We start from the raw sequence: 19052 nt of genomic DNA, 5'->3' as shown, positions 1-19052 counted from the left end.
TTCCTTGGTTACTGAAAACAACAAAATTGTCCTATGTAGGACAACAACACAACACAATGCTCATTTGTCAGACATTGAATGCAACACGATGCTGCTATTTTATTTATTTCTTTTTTTGGTATTGAACGTAACACTATGCTCAGAACACACCATACTGCCATATGTACAAAATGTTGCATTGGACCCTGAACGCAATATATTGCTTCTTCCTGAGACACTGAATGCAACACTACTACAGCCACGTAAAAAAGCTCAGTGCTTCCATGTGAGCAACATAATGCTGACAGCTTCAACACTGAACAATGCAAATTTGTTAGACAGAGTGGAACATGATACGGTGTCCTGGACCCTGAACACAACACTATGCTGCTCTTTTGAACACTGTTAACACATCGATGCGCGGCTGGACATTGAACATAACACAGTGCTACCTTTTTTGACATTTTCCTAGATGGTGAACACAAAATATTGCTGCTGACACTGAAGGCAACACAACTGAACATGATTTCCCGCAGCCTCAGTCGACGCCGAACGTAAGTGATGTTGATGCTTTACCTGTCGTCCCACAGAGCTGAGTTCGACGCTGATGGAGAAGATGCAGGCCCAGGAGATGCTGAGCGGCCTGAGGGTGCCAGACATGGACGATCTGGGCCGCTTCTTCAGCTCGCTGCCTACCTCCACGTTGGTGGGCATCGGCGCCCTCGCTGCAGTGCTGGCGTACTGGTTGGCCACGAGGCCTCGTCCTATCAAACCGCCATGCAGCCTCCTGCATCAGTCCGAGGAAGTGCCGGTAAGACTCAAGACGTACATAAGATTGAGACTTATTGACAAAAATATTACTGATCTAGAAAGCATTGATCACAAGCTTAACTACGAGCTATGAGTTGATGTGGTTGGATAATTTTTTTAGCTTGAGTACAAAAAGCACATTTTTACCATTGAGCCATCGTATGAGGACTTATTGAAAAACAATTTCATATCTGAAAAGCACTCAAGAGCTTTAATAGGAGGTATGATTTGATATGGTTTGTTGAAAATACATTTTTGATTGTGAAATTATTGATATTTTTGCACCAAAAAGACATATTTTGATCATTCCATCACAACAAGAACAGATATTGACAAATGTAATTGTTGATTTGGAAAGCACTGGTCACGAGCTTTAATATGAGGTATGGGTTAGTGTGGTTTGCTGGAAATCGATTTTTTTTCGACAGATTTTGGACATTGGAACATATCCTCATCATAAGAGGATATATTGACGAAATGATTAAAAAAGGACAGGTCAAGAGCTTTGATATGAGATATGACCCGATGGTTTGCTGCAAATTGTTTCTTTTGGACATTATTGCAATGAAAAAGACAACTTTTGGTCAGAATGTCATCATATGAGGAGACATTGACAAAATCGTTGCATATCTGGAAAGCAGCCATCAAAGTCTTTAATATGACGTATAAGTCGATGTATGTTGCGAACAGATTTTTGATTGAAAAAAGATCATTTGGGTCATTGCATCATCATATTATGACATATTAATAACCAATTTCAGGCCTCGGTTGTACTCAGCTAGACCTTTAATATGACATCCAAGTCGACATGTTTTTTTGGTGCAAAATAATTTTTGACGTCAAAAAAGTGGTTGTCATCTGTCTTTTGTGTGTGCTTTCATGAAGCACGAAGGCGGGGGTCGCAGGTCCATGATGTGCGACCATTCCAAGCTGCTAACACATTACCATGACGACGCTAGGACAATGTACGAGGTCTTCCAGCGAGGCCTCCATATATCAGGTACACGGGGATAGGTCTCTCAAAACGACCAATCCCCCAAATCGATGCAATCGATGTTGTGGTTTGGTTGCCGCGGTGACATAGCTGTCGTCTCTTCCGTCACAGGTGATGGGCCTTGCCTGGGCTCGCGACTCCCCAATCAGCCTTACAAGTGGATGTCCTACAAAGAGGTGAGATGCAAGTCTGACGTTTTGGTTTTGAAGCGGACATTTCCAGGGTTCGGTTAAAGACGAACTTTTCCAAGAGATCTTTTTTTTCGGATTGCTATCAAATATGAAGTTCATACATTAGGCATATGGGCAACGCTTACTCGCGAAAGAGTTTAGTTTTTGTTATTGTGTATGGGCAAAGTATGCCAGCCAATATTGATGACTTGCCATGAAATGCGAAAAGTTTTTTTTTTTTTTAACTCAGCCCTTTAAGCGAGTTTCACTTAGCAGCATGAAGTTTGGTCGGCATGTAAGTCTCAAGAAGCCATGCCTGACAAAATGCAGGAAGTCTGCCATTTTGGTTTTAAAGCGTACATTTTAGCCATCTGGCCATTTCAAGAGTCCTTTTAAAGACAAACTTGTCCTCCAGATTTTGACAACTGCTACCAAATTCGAACCTTGTAGCTGTCCCATCCTGAATGTTTAACACATTCACTGCCATTGACGGCTTTAGAAGTCAAATATCTATGTTAACTGGGAAGGCTGGCAGTGAATGAGTTAAACACAATAATGCTACACTCTGGCTGCTAGTGGAAAAATCCTGTCGAGCACATCGAGGTTTCCTCAACAGAAGTCACGTGACTTCTAGTCAGACTGAAGCCGCACGAGAAGTGAGTGATGTAACAGTGAACTTGTGATCTTAATATGTCATCTCAACGTTTGTGTGTGTGTGTGTGTGTGTGTGGGGGGTGGGGGGTGGTATGACACATTCCTTTGTATTGCCGTATTTCCATTCTGTTTTGGTCCCGCAGGTGACGTCCCGGGCTGAGCATCTGGGATCGGGCCTGTTGTACCAGGGCTGCAAGGCCAGTCCAGACCAGTTCATCGGAGTCTTTGCTCAGAACCGGCCTGAGGTTATCCTCCCCTCCAACACTACCCCCCACAACTTTTTCTAATGCCTCCTAAAGCCGAGATATTGCCGTTTACGAATAGAATAGAACAGGTTTATTTTCATTGAAACAAGATGTAAAGTGCCCCACCTGTCTGGGCAAAATAAAATCTCAAACACTAAACTAAACAACAAATAGTACATGAAGAACACCAAAAACACAAAATGGTGGCATAAGCTCATGTCATAACATCCACAAGCAATGTTAGGATTTGTCAGACTTTATTATAATCAGTAAAGTTTGATTTTTATGTATGCTAACCAAACGCTTAGCAATGATAGTATTTATACTCATTTTAACAAATCGAAATGCTTTTTTATAATAAAAAAAAAATGAACAGCAGTGTTAGCATTTCTTGTTGTCTTTGTATTAGAATTTGTCAAACGTGTAATCGTCAAACTACTCATCAATCAAGTTTGACTGGTCCGCTTATACAGAAACAGCCGTTAGCATATGAGCATTTGTCAAACTTGATTGTGATCAGTTTGGTTTGTTCGAATAAGAACATGTAAACAAAGGGAACACTTAATAATGTTAGCCTTTGTCCAATTTAAATGTGATCAATAACATTTGATTGACGGAAGCTACTATAAACAAACTCCCTTTAGCATGTTAGCATTTTTCATGACAACAAAGTATTCAACTGCAGGAAACTATTATTATTTGTATTGCAGTGGATAATCTCGGAGCTAGCGTGCTACACATATTCCATGGTGGTGGTGCCCCTCTACGACACGCTGGGTCCTGATGCCATACGCTTCATCATCAACACGGGTAAGACAATCGTCAGCCTCCGCGCTATCGTAGCATGTCGAGGCTGTCCTCTAACTGGACAGGAGCAGATGTACACAGGATTATGATTTACTGACAATAAAATTATAGACCCGGGAAGCACTGAGCCTAAATATGAGGTATGATTGGATGCAGTTTGTCAAAAACTGATTTTTGACAGTGAGAAGTTGGACCTTTTTACGCAAAGTAGAAGGCAACTTTTGGCCATTGCATCATTACATGAGGACATGTTAACAAAATAAATGATGAAAGCACTGGTCACAAGCTTTAATATGAGGTATGAGTCAATATTGTTTGTTGAGAATAAATTTTTGATGGTAAGAGTTTGGACATTTTGACAAAGAAAAAGACTACTTTTGGTCATTGCGTTATCCCATGAAGATATGTTGACAAATATTTGTAGATCTAAGAAGCACAGGTCACAAGCTTTAATATGAGGTATCGGTCAATATGATTTATTGCAAACAGATTTTTGATTGTGAGACTTTGGACTTCTTCACAATGAAAAAAACGTTGGCCTGTCATTTGTGTCCCTGCAGCTGACATCTCCACGGTCATCTGTGACAAGGTAGAGAAGGCACAGGTGTTGCTAGCTAATGTGGAACGTGCGGAGACACCGGCCCTGCGCCGCATCGTCCTCATGGATGTTCTGGATTCTGCCCTGGTGGAGCGTGGACACGGCTGTGGGGTCCACGTGCAGGCCATGCAGGAAGTGGAGGTGCTGCACGGCCGCTACGATTAGCAACATTTGTATTTGTCAGAACATGCAGTGGTCAGTTGAGTTGGGGCGTATGTTAATGTAAATGAACACTTAGCATCTTACCATTTGTCAAACTTGATGGTGAACAGACAAAGTGAACATTTAGGCACGTTAGCATTTTTTCTAGCATTATTGTGATGAATCAAGTTTGATGGAGGCAAACAAACTTAGCAACGTTAGCATTTGTCGACTATTATTGCAATGAGACGCGTTTGATTGAAGGAAACAAACTTAGTAGCATTAGCATATGCCAAACTTTATTGTGATCAGGACAACAGTTAGCAACATTAGTATATGTCAAACCTTATTGTGCTAAGTCGGGTTTAATTGATGTAAGATAATGTCAACAAAGTGAATGATTAGCACCGTTAGCATTTGTCAAACCTTAGAGTGATGAGCCGAGTTTGATTGAAGTAACAATTTTAGCAACGTTGCCATTTGTCAAGCTTTACTGCGTTCAGGACAACGTGAACGCTTAGAAATGTTAGCTTTTGTCAGAACTTATTATGAACAGTCAGGTTTGCTTGACGTAAGGAGACTTGGCAGCATTAGCATTTGTCAAACTTTATTGTGCTGAGGACAATGTGAAGCTTGGCAACCTTAACATTTGTTAAACAGTATTGTGATCATTGATTGGTAATGTAAACAAACAGAAAGCTGAGCAACGTTAGCATTTGTCAAACTGTATTGTGATGAGTGGAATGTGATTGTGGTAAACAAACTTAGCCATGTTAGCATTTGTCAAACCTTAGTTAAACACATTTTTTCCACAGCTCGACACGCATGTTGTAAGTTTGTTGGATAAAGAATGATGGCGTCCAGTCTATTTGCATAATAAAAAACGCCTCATGCTATGTAAACAATAGCATTTCTGTGGTTCCACAGTTACTGCATCATCGGCTTTGTCAAAACACGACAAACTAGTCTGTCGCTTCTCACATGCGTGTCTGCAAAACGATTTACACAAAAAAAAACAGGTTAAAAATAAATATGTGCTCATCTGTTACTCAGGCGCTGGGCAGAGATTACCATCGGAAACCTTTAGTAAGTACCAACAACTGTATGTTTTTCGCCTCGCTTGCCACTTCATGAGGTACACAATCTAATGAGTTAAAATACACGAGTAGAACACAGTTTGTTTTAAGTCTCAACATTTATTATGTATTATGTTTGTTTATTGAGATCCCAACATCAGTTTAACAATTTCTTATTTCTTTATTTTTTTTATCTTTTAATTTTGTGACACAGGCATTTGTGTTTTTCCATTTAAATTTGTGCAGAATTCATATTGTCTTATTTTTTTGCAGAGATTCTTATTTACCGTTTTTACACCATTTTTACTTATCATTTACAAAACTGCAGACTTGTTTTTAGAACAATTTTTATTTAATTTTTTGCACATTTGTTTTCCGTTTTGTTTCCCAAATAACACTCAAATTTTATTTTTAAACATTTTTATTTTCCTTTTTTTGTCTTAAAAATAATTTATAACCTTTTTCATTTTATTTTTTGAATTAATTTTTGGGAACTTTTTTGCAGATTTTGTTTTACTTTTCTTGCAGAACTCTTTTCATTTTAGTTTTTGCCGAACATTTTCTTTTTTTTTTGTACAGAACATTTTTTTAAATTGAGACTTGTATTTTTTGTCAGAACATTGGCAAAAATGTAATTAACCTTTTTCCCCTTCATGTATATATATATTCACAAGGAAAGATTGTCCTGTGGTGGTTTAGAAACACACATTTCCCTTATCAAACATCTTATATGATTTCATTAGTATGTTGATGATGATGCAATTATGAATATGAAATGATGGCGTAATTGTTTTTCTCCGCACAGCCGCCCTCACCGGACGACCTTTCGATCGTGTGCTTCACCAGTGGAACCACAGGTGATCAACAACCACCACAGTTCTGCTACAAACCATGACATGGGAATGATAAAACAACAATCAAAATAATAGCTACAATTATTTTAAACTTTGCCCTCAACCAAATGGAATGTCTTACAATGCCACAGTTTGGAATGACTGTTTTGGTTCGCTGCCCATTACCACATACAGCAGCTTAAGCCACAGAAAGTAACGAGGCCTCAGATCAGCAGGGTAACGTTAACAGACGACCACGGCTCGATCACTGATAGACTAGATCTCAGGTTAGTAGCATAATAATAGGAATTTGGTTATATGCAGGCGACCACATATCTTTATCCACAAAAGTAAATAGGCCTCAGATTTGTAGCATAACGTTAGGGGACGACCACATAGCTTTATCCAGAACCACAGATAGTAACTAGGGTCTCATGTTAGTCGCATAACTTTAGCGTAATGGTTCTATGCGGACGACCGCATAGCTTTAGCCAGTAGAAACATAGAGTCATAAAATATATAAATGCTAAATGTAAAAGATAAATGATCAATAAAAGGATCAATTACATTAAATTAATATATATGTAAATAAATTTAAATATGTAAATGATCAGTTGAACAGTAAAATTATGTACATTGATATTGATACAGCTCCTGTATGGGCTGTCATGAACTTGTGCAGGTGTACCTAATGAAGTGTCTTGACCTACTTCTCTTACCCATCCCTCTCAGGAAACCCAAAGGGAGTGATGCTCACCCATGGGAACGTGGTGGCCGATTTCTCGGGCTTCCTCAAAGTGACCGATGTGAGTCAACAAGTCAACAGGATTTATTGAATCTTTTCAACTATTCTCATGGCTCTTTCTGATTCCTTTTCTTCTTCTTCTTTTGTAGAAAGTGATTTTCCCCAACCAAGACGACTGCCTCATTTCCTTCCTGCCGCTGGCTCACATGTTCGAGAGGCTTATCGAGGTAAGCAGGATGGATGCGTTTGTATCTGTGGCTGTTATGTTTTTATGAGTCAGCCAGTCAGCGGCCCATTTCCAACCGTTCCTAACTTTCATTTTCCAAGAGCCTGATAACGAAGGCCTATTTATAACAGAAGCAATGCCAAAGTGACTGGACCCATTACTGAAATATGAATTTAAGTAATGTGTGTGAGATCGTTACAGTTGTGTGTGTGTGTGATTGGTAATTTTGTCCCTGATGGCCCCTCATAGAAAGTACCTACCATCCCCGCAAAGTTGCCACACACAGGCATGTGTCCATGCATGCACACAGACACACACACACACACTTCCGCTGTCTCAAGAGGGTGGCGCTTCAGTCGTGTCCTCAGACGACCTCACACACAATCAGGAAGTGGTCCTATTATGGCGCCTTGTTGTCTTCCTAAGCCCCCACCTACTGAACTTCCGCCTGGCAACAGTGGGTTGATGGAAGTCCATATATGGGCGCTTTCCACATGTGTGGCTTTGGCCTGAGGAAGAGAAATGTCATTCTCAGCTAAGTAAAATGCCTGAATAGTTCTGTGTGTGTGTGCGCGTGTGTGTGTGTGTTTGTGTGTGTGCGTGTGTTTTTTTGCAATCATCAATAGACAATCGTGAAAACCACATCCATGGTCAAATTTTGTTCTTTTTAACGACTGCAATCAACAACATGTACTGTGGTGCCTCGAGCTACAAGTGACCTGACTTACAAGGTTTTTGCTTTGACTTGCGAGCCCAAACTTGAGACACGAGTGGTGTATGGCGTCAGGAAGCTCCACTCACTTCACAACAAGCTAGCAGTTTGGCTGATATAATTCACAAATATTCTTCAAAAAAGAGGCTTCAAGCGGTTGATTGCCACTACCTGTTGGAGTTTAGTGTCAAACTAACCACAAAACAAAGAGAATTACACTATGTCTTTCAAACAACCACATAGCCTCCATCAAGCATACGATGGAAAAGGCCACAGCCACACAGGCTAACCAGCATTCATGAGCGTTGATCTGTTGTGTTGCGTTTCCCAGTCTGTGGTCTACTGCCACGGCGGGCGCATCGGCTTCTACCAGGGCGACATCCGCCAGCTCCCCGACGATATGAAGACCCTCCGGCCCACCATTTTCCCCGTGGTGCCCCGCCTGCTCAACCGCATGTACGATAAGGTGCGTTCGAGACTCCCGGCCCATTTGACCGGGTTTAAAAAAAAAACAAAAAAAAAAAACAATAATGCTTGAACTAGGGTTGGGCGATGGGTGCCAGTTAAAGATTTGATCACTATAATTAGTGACTGTTTTGACTCTTCTATTGGCTATTTTTCAAAATAAATGATGAAAGCACTGGTCACATTTTTTAATTCCTGCTAAGAAAAAGACAACAAGAGCGGACTCATTTTCGCGTTGCTTTGCGTATGACAAGAAAGGAGCCGTGTGGAAGGAAATCACGGACTCAATGGCTCTGAAACCAAAGCAAATACATGGTGCCCTCAAAAGCCGTGATTTAGCCACATGTTGGAAACGTTTGACCTGAGGCATTTGCTTCCGAATATTTAGCCGGTTGCCTCACCTGTAAGAGCATGACAGAGCTGGAGGGGATGTAACATTACTCACACTCTTAGATAGAGTCATGCAGTTTGATGGTTCATTTTACGATTTTAAATTGCTCAGCATTTTAAAATGGTATTTAATTAAGCGTTGTTTGTGAATAAATGTTTTGACTAAAGGGACTTTTTTTCCAATAAGCACTTATTTTCACATTCGAGTGATTTCCCCGTTCATCGCAGGAGTTACAGTAGATTACAGACACACCTGAGAAATAGAGACCCTATAAAAAATATATTTTATCCACTTTAAGCCTTAAAATACCACTCCCACACACTTTAAAGACATTTAAACTCATTAAAACACACTTTTAAAGACAATGTAAATATATTTAACGCATACAAAAAAAAGCAAGCATAAAATGTATAGAAAATGCATAATAATAATGGAATTAAAAAAAACTACAAAATATAATTTGGGAGTTTGTCTAAAAATACCCCTCCCACACACTGTAATTGCATGATTACACATGATTATTTGAATACACTAGATTGTAAATATTTTTCAAGCAAATATTGTTAAATAAAAAATGTGCAATATAGCAGGATATCAGTAGGTAAACCTAGATATTGTGAGGAATAACTAATTTCTGTGGAAGTTGATGCAAGTCAGTACTGATGCAATTCAGGCTTAGAAAAAACGTACTTTAAAAGCTTGATTGGTATCAGGAGAAATAAAGCAGATGCCAGAATTCTATGACCAAAGGAGACCCAAAAAAAGAGAGACTCGAATCAGAAATCAGATGTTTTAAAAAAATAATAATAAATAAAAGAAAATGAACAAAACATGATCAAATGTTATCTTAAGTCCCAGTTGCCCAGCCCTAGGTTAAACGAGATGTTTCTGTGTTGGTCTGCAGATCTTCAGCCAGGCCAACAGTCCATTGAAGCGCTGCCTCCTCAACTTTGCCGCCAAGAGAAAAGGCGCCGAAGTCAGTAGCGGCATCATTCGCAGCAACAGCGTCTGGGACAAAATCTTCTTCAGCAAGATTCAGGTAGCACTTTAGTTTGTTTTAAAACACTTCTTCACTGACTTCAAAAACAAAAAACTTGCCAAACGTCTTTCTGCATGCGTCAACGAGCACGAAGATAACAAAAGGTTCGAGGCGATCCTGCAGATAAACTGTTGATGTCGGTTGCTGTCAATCTCTGTCAGAAGTTCATTGTCAGATGTGAATCTAACCTTTGTGCGTGTGTGTGTGTGTGTGTGTGTGTGTGTGCGCGCGCGTGTGCGTGTGTATGTGTGTTACAGGCCAGCCTGGGTGGGAGGCTGAGGATGATCATAACAGGGGCAGCTCCCACATCGCCCACTGTGCTGGGGTTCCTCAGAGCAGCTTTAGGATGCCAGGTCTCTCACAAATACACACACACGCGCACACTTATATACACACTGTATGTAAAGTGTGATGAAAACCATAGAATATACAGTTGAAAAAGTGTGACGAAAACTAAGGGATGGGCGATATGGCCTAAAATAAAACACAACAGCACATAACTGTACGTCATCTGGAGCACTTCACAATCATCCATCCATCCATTTTCTGAGCCGCTTATCCTCACAAGGGTCGCGGGAGTGCTGGAGCCTATCCCAGCTATCATCGGGCAGGAGGCGGGGTACACCCTGAACTGGTTGCCAGCCAATCGCAGCACTTCACAATCAATATTGATCTAATAACATGACAATAGGCATTACAAAATTCAATAAAAGACATCATACTCACCCAAGTTGATGATTGTTAAATGTACTCATGAATGCAGATCACTATAGGTGTGTTTTGCTAGTCGAAGTTGGCTGTAACAAGTTTTGCTCTGATCGACCAATCTGCGTAAGGGAAAATGCTGCCAGCCGTCTGTACCTGTGAGGATACTTTGAAATCTGATTGGTTAAGAAACAGTTCCAATGCTAATATCGTTTAGCTTCGCATTGGCCAGCATTACTGAATCTGAAGGCCCTGGCCAGATTAGATTGACATGGCAACACAAAAGGCTGAAATTTGATTGGACAAAATAGTCCAACATCCACATACATATATTGGGAGCAGCGCAGCCTAGAAAAATGCTGTTGGGAATCAATTAATACAGACCTAAAATCTAACAATTGTTTCATGAACATTACAACCAAAATTTTAGGTTGTAAATGTAGGTCAGTGCTTCCGATAGTGTTTCGGCCTCTAATAATAACCTGCTCCACGGTCATTTTGCGTAAGTGTAAAAAGAAGTTCATTAGTGTTCACAATACACTACAAGACTGACCCCTGCTTCCTCCTGCAGGTGTACGAGGCCTACGGGCAGACTGAGTGCACGGCCGGCTGCACTTTCACCACGCCCGGCGACTGGACGCCAGGTGAGCACTAGTCTGTTATGCAAAGGGACTCGATCCTTATCCAAAGTCCATTAGGTCGTAAAGATGCAATAAAAGTGTCGAGTTGGCGGTGATGATGTCGGGAAAATAATAAACAAGTGCTGGAATGAGGTCACAAACACTGCCAAACAAGGAAAGAGTGGTCTGGCCACATTACGGCGTCAACATGTCAATGATGACTCAAGCATGAATTTATTGGCGATGAAAATCGCAGACAAAGAACAAAGACAAAGAATCACATTTCTGAAGAATAGGATTTATACATAAAAAGTCTGCCTTCACAAAGACTATACTGCTCTGTGTTCAGTGATTCACGTTTATTATTGTGTGACAAAATTACGCGTTAATAAATGCCGCTTACTTCCAAGTTGCAATCGCTTTAAAAACAGTGGTTTCACACATTTAAAAAAAATATATAAAATACAGACTAAGAATCAGAATCAGAATTGCCAAGTATGTCCAAAACACACAAGGAATTTGTCTCCGGTAGTTGGAGCCGCTCTAGTACAACAGACAGTCAATTTACAGAACACTTTGGAGACAAAGACATTGACAAAAAACAACAACAAACAACAATTGTGCAAAAAGATGCAAAGTCCTCAGTTGGAATGGCTAATATCGCAATAGTCCGGTGCAATGACCATTGTGCAAAGGGCACTGAGACTTCAAGGAGTGTATGCGATTTAAAGTGACGAGTACTGCGATAATCTGGGACAATGGTTGTGCAAATGTTACAGATACTCCTCAATCAGTGTGCAAATGGAGCAGATGCTACTCTGGCATGAGTGGCCACTATATGCAAATAGTGCAGCACGGCGAGACAACTACAGTGAGTGCACGAGTAATACATAATACAGAAATGTGACAACGAACTCAAGTCAAAAAATTGCCAGCTTGTTGTAATGGAATTGTAAGTTAGCTGTTCAAGAAGTTGATTTGCAAGAGGGAAGAAGCTGTTGGAATGTCTACTAGTTCTAGTTTGCATTGATCGGTAGCGCCTACCTGAGGGAAGGAGCTGGAAGAGCTGGTGACCAGGGTGGGGAGGGTCCGAGAGGATTTTGCACGCCTTTATGATGAAAATTATCACTGCAAAATTTGCATCATTTCTTTAAATATTCTCATAATATGGATCCAAGTCGTGGAGTAACACGCGTGTTTGCACTCTGCCATGTAACTGACAATCTGACTGAATCAGATACGTGCTGAGCTCGGTAGCCAAATGTAGTCCAGCATTACCTCCTGCTGTACAGTATTGATATTACAGTAGCAGTTCCAATGTGAATATCCGAGTTAAAAGCCTCGAGAGTGCAGAATAACTATATCAGAACGTCTTTTTTTATTCTGGTTTTTGATGTTTAGGTCATGTCGGCGCACCGCTGCCATGCAACCTCATTAAACTGGTGGATGTTCCCGAGAAGAACTACTTTGCCGCCAAGGGAGAGGGCGAGGTAATAAGTGTAAAACACTGAAGATGAACACAACCTACGTGCTTTTTGTTAACATCCGACATGATTTCGAGTCCGATGACATTTTTGTACGTTTGTAAACGTTGCAGATCATTCATCAGTCTTTGCCGAACAAAAAATTTGTTTTCGTAAACTTTGTAAATTATTTTGGGTCTTTAATTAACCTAATGTGCAAGTTTTTGTAGATCCTTTCCAGTCTGTCATGTTTTTGTAAATATGTTAGGTGATCTAGACTGATTTATGACCATAATGTACATGTATTCATATACAGTAAAGATAATTTTAGTCTTTGACAAACTTACTCTACGTATTTTTGTAAACTTCAATTAGTCTTTGACGAACCTAATGTACATTTTCATAAATATCAAAGACAATTTTTAGTCCTACATGTAAAGTACGTTTTTGTAAAACTCTTTGATGAACATGAAACTTGTTTTCGTACAACCCCAATTCCAATGAAGGTGAGACGTTGTGTTAAACATAAATAAAAACAGAATACAATGATTAGCAAATCATGTTCAACCTATATTTAATTGAATACACTACAAAGACGAGATATTTAATGTTCAAACTGTTAAACCTTATTGTTTTTAGCAAATAATCATTAACTTACAATTTTATGGCTGCAACACGTTCCAAAAAAGCTGGGACAGGTGGCAAAAAAGACTGAGAACGTTGAAGAATGCTCATCAAACACCTGTTTGGAAACTCCCACAGGTGAACAGGCTAATTGGGAACAGGTGGGTGCCATGATTGGGTATAAAAGGAGCTTCCCTGGCTTGCTCAGTCATTCACAAGCAAAGATGGGGCGAGGTTCACCTCTTTGTGAACAAGTGCGTGAGAAAATAGTCCAACAGTTTAAGGACAATGTTCCTCCACGTACAATTGCAAGGAATTACGTGTTGCAGCTATAAAATTCTAGTTAATGATTATTTGCTAAAAGCAGTAAAGTTGATCAGTTTGAACATTAAATATCTTGTCTTTGTTGTGCATTCAATTAAATATAGGTTGAACATGATTTGCAAATCATTGTTTTCTGTTTTTATTTATGTTGAACACAACATCCCAACTTCATTGGAATTGGGGTTGTATTTAATGACAATAATTTTGTGTTTTCCAAAACTAACATACGTGTTTTCGTACCTATCATAAATGATTTTGAGTCTTTGATGAACCTAATGTAGATATTTTTTAGTCTTTACTTAATACGCATGTTTTTCATCGTATCAAGTCTACGAGGAAACTCATGTATGTGTTTGCGTCGATAATTGTGTGTATTCAAAGTACATACGTACAACACTTATTTTTTCACTGCAAGTCTTCAAAAAGCTTTTTTTTTTTTTTTTTTTTTTTAAAGGTACAAGAAATAATAAAAAAAATCTACTAATAAAATGAGTTCTGTATTGTTTGTATTTGACGCTATTCCAATGGTCAGGTTTGTGTGAAGGGACCAAACGTATTTATGGGCTACCTCAAAGACCCCGAGAGGACCGCCGAGACGCTGGACCCGGACGGCTGGCTGCACACCGGCGACATCGGCAAATGGCTGCCCGTACGTCAAGTAAATTGACACCGTTGTGACCGATTTATAGTCGATTGATCGCGCTTGTCCTTTTTTGCAGAACGGCACGTTGAAGATCGTGGACAGGAAGAAGCACATCTTCAAGCTGGCGCAGGGCGAGTACATCTCCCCCGAGAAGATCGAGAACATTTACATCCGGAGCGAGCCTGTGGCCCAGCTCTACGTGCACGGAGACAGCCTTCAGGTCAGTTTACTGCTTCACCTCATTTATGGTCCCCACTCACTTTTTGTTATCATCTTCATGGTCCCTGTGTGCAGTCCTGCCTGGTGGGGATTGTTGTGCCCGACACGGAAGTCATGCCCATGTGGGCCAAGAAGAAAGGCATCTTAGGCACCTACAAGGACCTTTGTAAAAACACTGTAGGTGGCGCAATTTTAGACAAACAGCAAGGTACCATTTTTTGGGGGACCTCAAATACTCTAATGCTTGTGTTATTAGGAACTTAAGAAGGCCATCCTTGAGGATCTGGTGCGTCTGGGCAAGGCCAGCTCTTTGCACTCATTTGAGCAGGTGACTAAGAAGTATTTTTTTATACAACCCCAATTCCAATGAAGTTTGGACGTTGTGTTAAACATAAATAAAAACAGAATACAATAATTGGCAAATCATGTTCAACCTATATTTAATTGAATACACTACAAAGACGAGATATTTAATGTTCAAACTGATAAACTTTATTGTTTTTAGCAAATAATCATTGACTTAGAATTTTATGGCTGCAACACGTTCCAAAAAAGCTGTGACAGGGTCATGTTTACCACTGTGTTACATCACCTTTTCTTTTAACAACACTCAATAAACGTTTGGGAACTGAGGACACTAATTGTTGAAGCTTTGAAGGTGGAATTTTTTCCCATTCTTGTTTGATGTACAGCTTCAGCTGTTCAACAGTCCGGGGTGTCCGTTGGCGTATTTTACGCTTCATAATGCGCCACACATTTTCAATGGGAGGCAGGTCTGTACTGCAGGCAGGCCAGTCCAGTACCCGCACTCTTTTACTACGAAGCCACACTGTTGTAACACGTGCAGAATGTGGTTTGGCATTGTCTTGCTGAAATAAGCAGCGGCGTCCATGAAAAAGACGTTGCTTGGATGGCAGCATATGTTTCTCCAAAACCTGTATGTACCTTTCAGCATTAATGGTGCCTTCACAGATGTGTAAGTTACCCATGCCATTGGCACTAACACAGCCCCATACCAACACAGATGCTGGCTTCTGAACTTTGCGTCCATAACAGTCCGGATGGTTCTTTTCCTCTTTGGCCCGGAGGGCACAACGTCCACAATTTCCAAAAACTATTTGAAATGTGGACTCGTCGTACCACAGAACACTTTTCCACTTTGCATCAGTCCATCTTAGATGAGCTCGGGCCCAGTGAAGCCGGCGGCTTTTCTGGGTGTTGTTGATAAATGGCTTTTGCTTTGCATAGTAGAGTTTCAAGTTGCACTTACGGATGTAGCGCCGAACTGTATTTACTGACATTGATTTTCTGAAGTATTCATGAGCCCATGTGGTGATATCCTTTACACATTGATGTCTGTTTTTGATGCAGTGACGCCTGAGGGATCGAAGGTCACAGGCATTCAATGTTGGTTTTCGGCGTTGCCGCTTACATGCAGTGATTTCTCCAGATTCTCTGAAACTTTTGATGATATTATGGACCCTAGATGATGAAATCCCTAAATTCCTTGCAATTGTACGTTGAGGAACATTTTCCTTAAACTGTTGGACTATTTTCTCACGCACTTGTTCACAAAGAGGTGACCCTCACCCCATCTTTGCTTGTGAATGACTGAGCAATTCAGGGAAGCTCCTTTTGGAACGTGTTGCAGCCATAAAATTCTAAGTTAATGATTATTTACTAAAAACAATCAAGTTTATCAGTTTGAACATTAAATATCTTGTCTTTGTAGTGTATTCAATTAAATATAGGTTGAACAAGATTTGCAAATCATTGTATTCAGTTTTTATTTATGTTTAACACAACGTCCCAACTTCATTGGAATTGGGGATGTACTTAGTTATTTATTTAACAATCAGTGACTCAGAATTGTCTTCATTTATAACTTGTTTTCGGAAACATAGAAGATAATTTCGAGTCTTCGATGAACCTAATGTACGTTTTTGCGACCATCAAAGACCATTTCAAGCGCTTGATAAACTGAACAAACATGTTTTCATGAACAAAAAGGCAATTCCAAGTATTTTAAGATAACCCATCATAACAAAAACAATGGAGATAATTTCGAGTCATTCATTAAATGAATGTGTGTATTTTCAAATATCAACATCTAAGAACATTTTGGAATCTCTGATGAACTAAACGTACATGTTTTCGTTAACATTGTAGATAAATTTGCGTCTATGTAGAACTGAGACTACATACTACGTCAAAGAAAATTTGGAGTCTTTGATAAACCTAATATACTGTTCGTGTCTTTGTAAACATAAAAAACAATAAAGTCTTGGATGTAATAACATTCTGCATATGTTTTCCTTAACACTGAAGAAAATGTTAAGTCTTTGATGCTCTGAACGTTTGTATTGTTTGAAAACCTGCAGACAATTCCGAGTCTTTGATGAACCTAACCTGCTGCATGTAATGTTCAGAATCATTAAAGATGATTTTGTGTCTTTTGATGAAGCTCACCGTGTTTTACTAACCAGTGAAGACAATTTATAGAGTTTTTCAAATCACAAAGGGACATGTTTTTGGAAACATCAAAGTCAATTTTGAGTCTTTGAGGAACCAAATGTATGTGTTTTTCTAAACATCAAAAACATTCCTGAGTCTTGGATGTACACAATATATTCTACATTAATTTGTAAATGCTGAAGACAATTTGTAGTCATCTCTGAACAAATGTGTTGGTTTTCTGTCATCAAAGACATTTTCGAGTTTTGGATTAAATTAACCTAGTCCACGTACTTTCCTAATTGAGGATGATAAATTTAGAGTCTTTTGATTATGTGGTTTCTTAAACAGTAAAGACAATTTTGAGTCTTCGATAAACCAAAGTGACATGTTTTCGTAAACATCTTCGATGATTTAGTCTTTTACAAACTGAGCATGCATATGTTTTTGCAAACATCGAAGACAATTTTGAGTCTTTGAGGAACTGAACATTTTGTTTTCCTCCCCGTAAACATCAAACACAGTTAGTAGATGTATTTTCCTGAAACAATAAGATGATTCAAGAGAGAATTTGATGACCCTAACGTACATGCTTTCATACATGTAGTGTTTGAAGAACCTAACATACTGCACGTTTAGGTAAACATCAAACACAATTCTGAATATATGCTTTACATGCACATTTTTTTGTTTTGTTTTGTTACCTTTCATTGAGTGTATATTGTTTCCGAGCATAGCACGAGCGGTGTCAAATTGCGTTTAGACCTTCACTACATCCTCTTCTATTGTCTCAAACCAGGTGAAGAACATTTACATCCACAGTGAGATGTTCTCCATTGAGAACGGCCTGCTGACACCCACGCTGAAGGCCAAGCGGCCCGAGCTGCGGGAGTTCTTCAAAGAGAAGATCGAGCAGCTCTACAGCGCCATCTCCATGTGAGGGCAGACGTCCACAAACGACAACAACGCACATTGGGGGAACAAGCAGCAAAAAAACAAGTCACCCTCCGTCCATCCAGATAGACCTCAACATGCAGTTAGTTTCATTTAAACATCAAAGACATGGACTTATTTTTTTTTGTAGGTTCACTCAAGGCTACCTCCTGCCTTACCAGTAATGGCGGTCATTTCAAGGCGCACACCCCTCACTCTTCTCTACCCGTTTTGTTTTGTTTTGTTTGCACAAAACAAACAACAAAGAGGACTCGGTGGGGCAGTGCATGAAGTTGCCCTGCAGGGAAAATACAGAGCGACCATTCACTTTTAATTAAACAAGAGCTTTTTATTAAGTTTTTTTGTTTGTTTGTTTGTTTTTTGTTTTTGTTTTTTATCACACACGAGTAATGTAGAAGCTTTTCAAGGTTGATTCTTGTCCCAAAGCGTGAACATGAATGATGTATGTACATACACGAGGACAGCTACACTATATATGTAAGCTTATTTATTGACGACTCAAGTCGGCGTTTCAAATGGGATTTTTATTACATTTTGTTCTTTTCATTGCGTGTGTGTGTAGTGGGACAAATTGTATGTATTTATTTCTCTCTTTTTTTCTGCAGTCGAATCAGCAGCATATCCTTGTAATAATAATAATAATGATGATGACTGGGGGCAGGAAATAAAATAACATTCTGGAATGATTTTAAACCACTGTCCCGCTTGTTTTTTTCATGTGGAAATCAAAATGAATAATGTGCAATTACAGATTATAAAGTAAAATGCATCGGAAATTGTATGAATTGAAATTTTTTGCACAATTTTTGTAAGAAAAAAATATGCCACTAAAGTCACAATAAACTAAACTGAGACTTAAAGTCGGTGAACATCTAAAAGATTAAGTACGCAAGTGTTTTCTTTGGCTTTTTTTTTTTTACACATTTTTTAGTGACACTTATTCTGTGAAAATTAAAAAGGACCGCTGTCATATGAGGCAGCGTCAACTATAAAAGTTATTCCGTCAATCACAAGAGTAGCAAAAACTATTTAGTCAAGTCACATTTTTAATGGGTTCTGGCACTCGAAGGGGTTAAACAGAATGAGAGCGTGGGTACATTGGCAAAGGGGGAGGGAAAAAAAGTAGAAATGACAATATTATAATATGTCAATATTAGTTAA

General features: G+C 39.5%; 1 protein-coding gene across 5 annotated transcripts in view; it reads left to right on the top strand.

Annotated features, from left to right (window-relative positions):
* Positions 1-18769, top strand: part of acsl6 (acyl-CoA synthetase long chain family member 6) — a 29582-nt gene extending 10813 nt beyond the window's left edge. Inside the window, exons 2-22 of one of the 5 annotated variants that reach the window (XM_061750764.1) lie at positions 452-486; positions 570-790; positions 1675-1789; positions 1895-1959; positions 2751-2852; positions 3563-3662; positions 4220-4398; positions 5452-5484; positions 6280-6331; positions 7040-7113; positions 7202-7279; positions 8322-8456; positions 9751-9885; positions 10143-10238; positions 11162-11234; positions 12612-12700; positions 14154-14270; positions 14341-14484; positions 14559-14660; positions 14740-14811; positions 17737-18769. In XM_061750764.1, coding sequence (XP_061606748.1) covers positions 587-790; positions 1675-1789; positions 1895-1959; positions 2751-2852; positions 3563-3662; positions 4220-4398; positions 5452-5484; positions 6280-6331; positions 7040-7113; positions 7202-7279; positions 8322-8456; positions 9751-9885; positions 10143-10238; positions 11162-11234; positions 12612-12700; positions 14154-14270; positions 14341-14484; positions 14559-14660; positions 14740-14811; positions 17737-17877 — 2106 coding nt within the window. In that variant the 5' untranslated portion in view covers positions 452-486; positions 570-586 and the 3' untranslated portion in view covers positions 17878-18769. Of the gene's footprint in view, positions 1-451; positions 791-1674; positions 1790-1894; positions 1960-2750; positions 2853-3562; positions 3663-4219; positions 4399-5451; positions 5485-6279; positions 6332-7039; positions 7114-7201; positions 7280-8321; positions 8457-9750; positions 9886-10142; positions 10239-11161; positions 11235-12611; positions 12701-14153; positions 14271-14340; positions 14485-14558; positions 14661-14739; positions 14812-17736 lie in introns of all 5 variants that reach the window. The other 4 variants (XM_061750762.1, XM_061750761.1, XM_061750763.1 and 1 more) reach the window with 4 other exon arrangements.
* The last annotated feature ends 283 nt before the right edge of the window (positions 18770-19052 follow it).

Source organism: Phyllopteryx taeniolatus, chromosome 17, assembly GCF_024500385.1.
Source record: "Phyllopteryx taeniolatus isolate TA_2022b chromosome 17, UOR_Ptae_1.2, whole genome shotgun sequence".
Lineage (NCBI taxonomy): Eukaryota > Metazoa > Chordata > Actinopteri > Syngnathiformes > Syngnathidae > Phyllopteryx > Phyllopteryx taeniolatus.
This window is presented reverse-complemented; position numbering and strand designations above follow the sequence as displayed.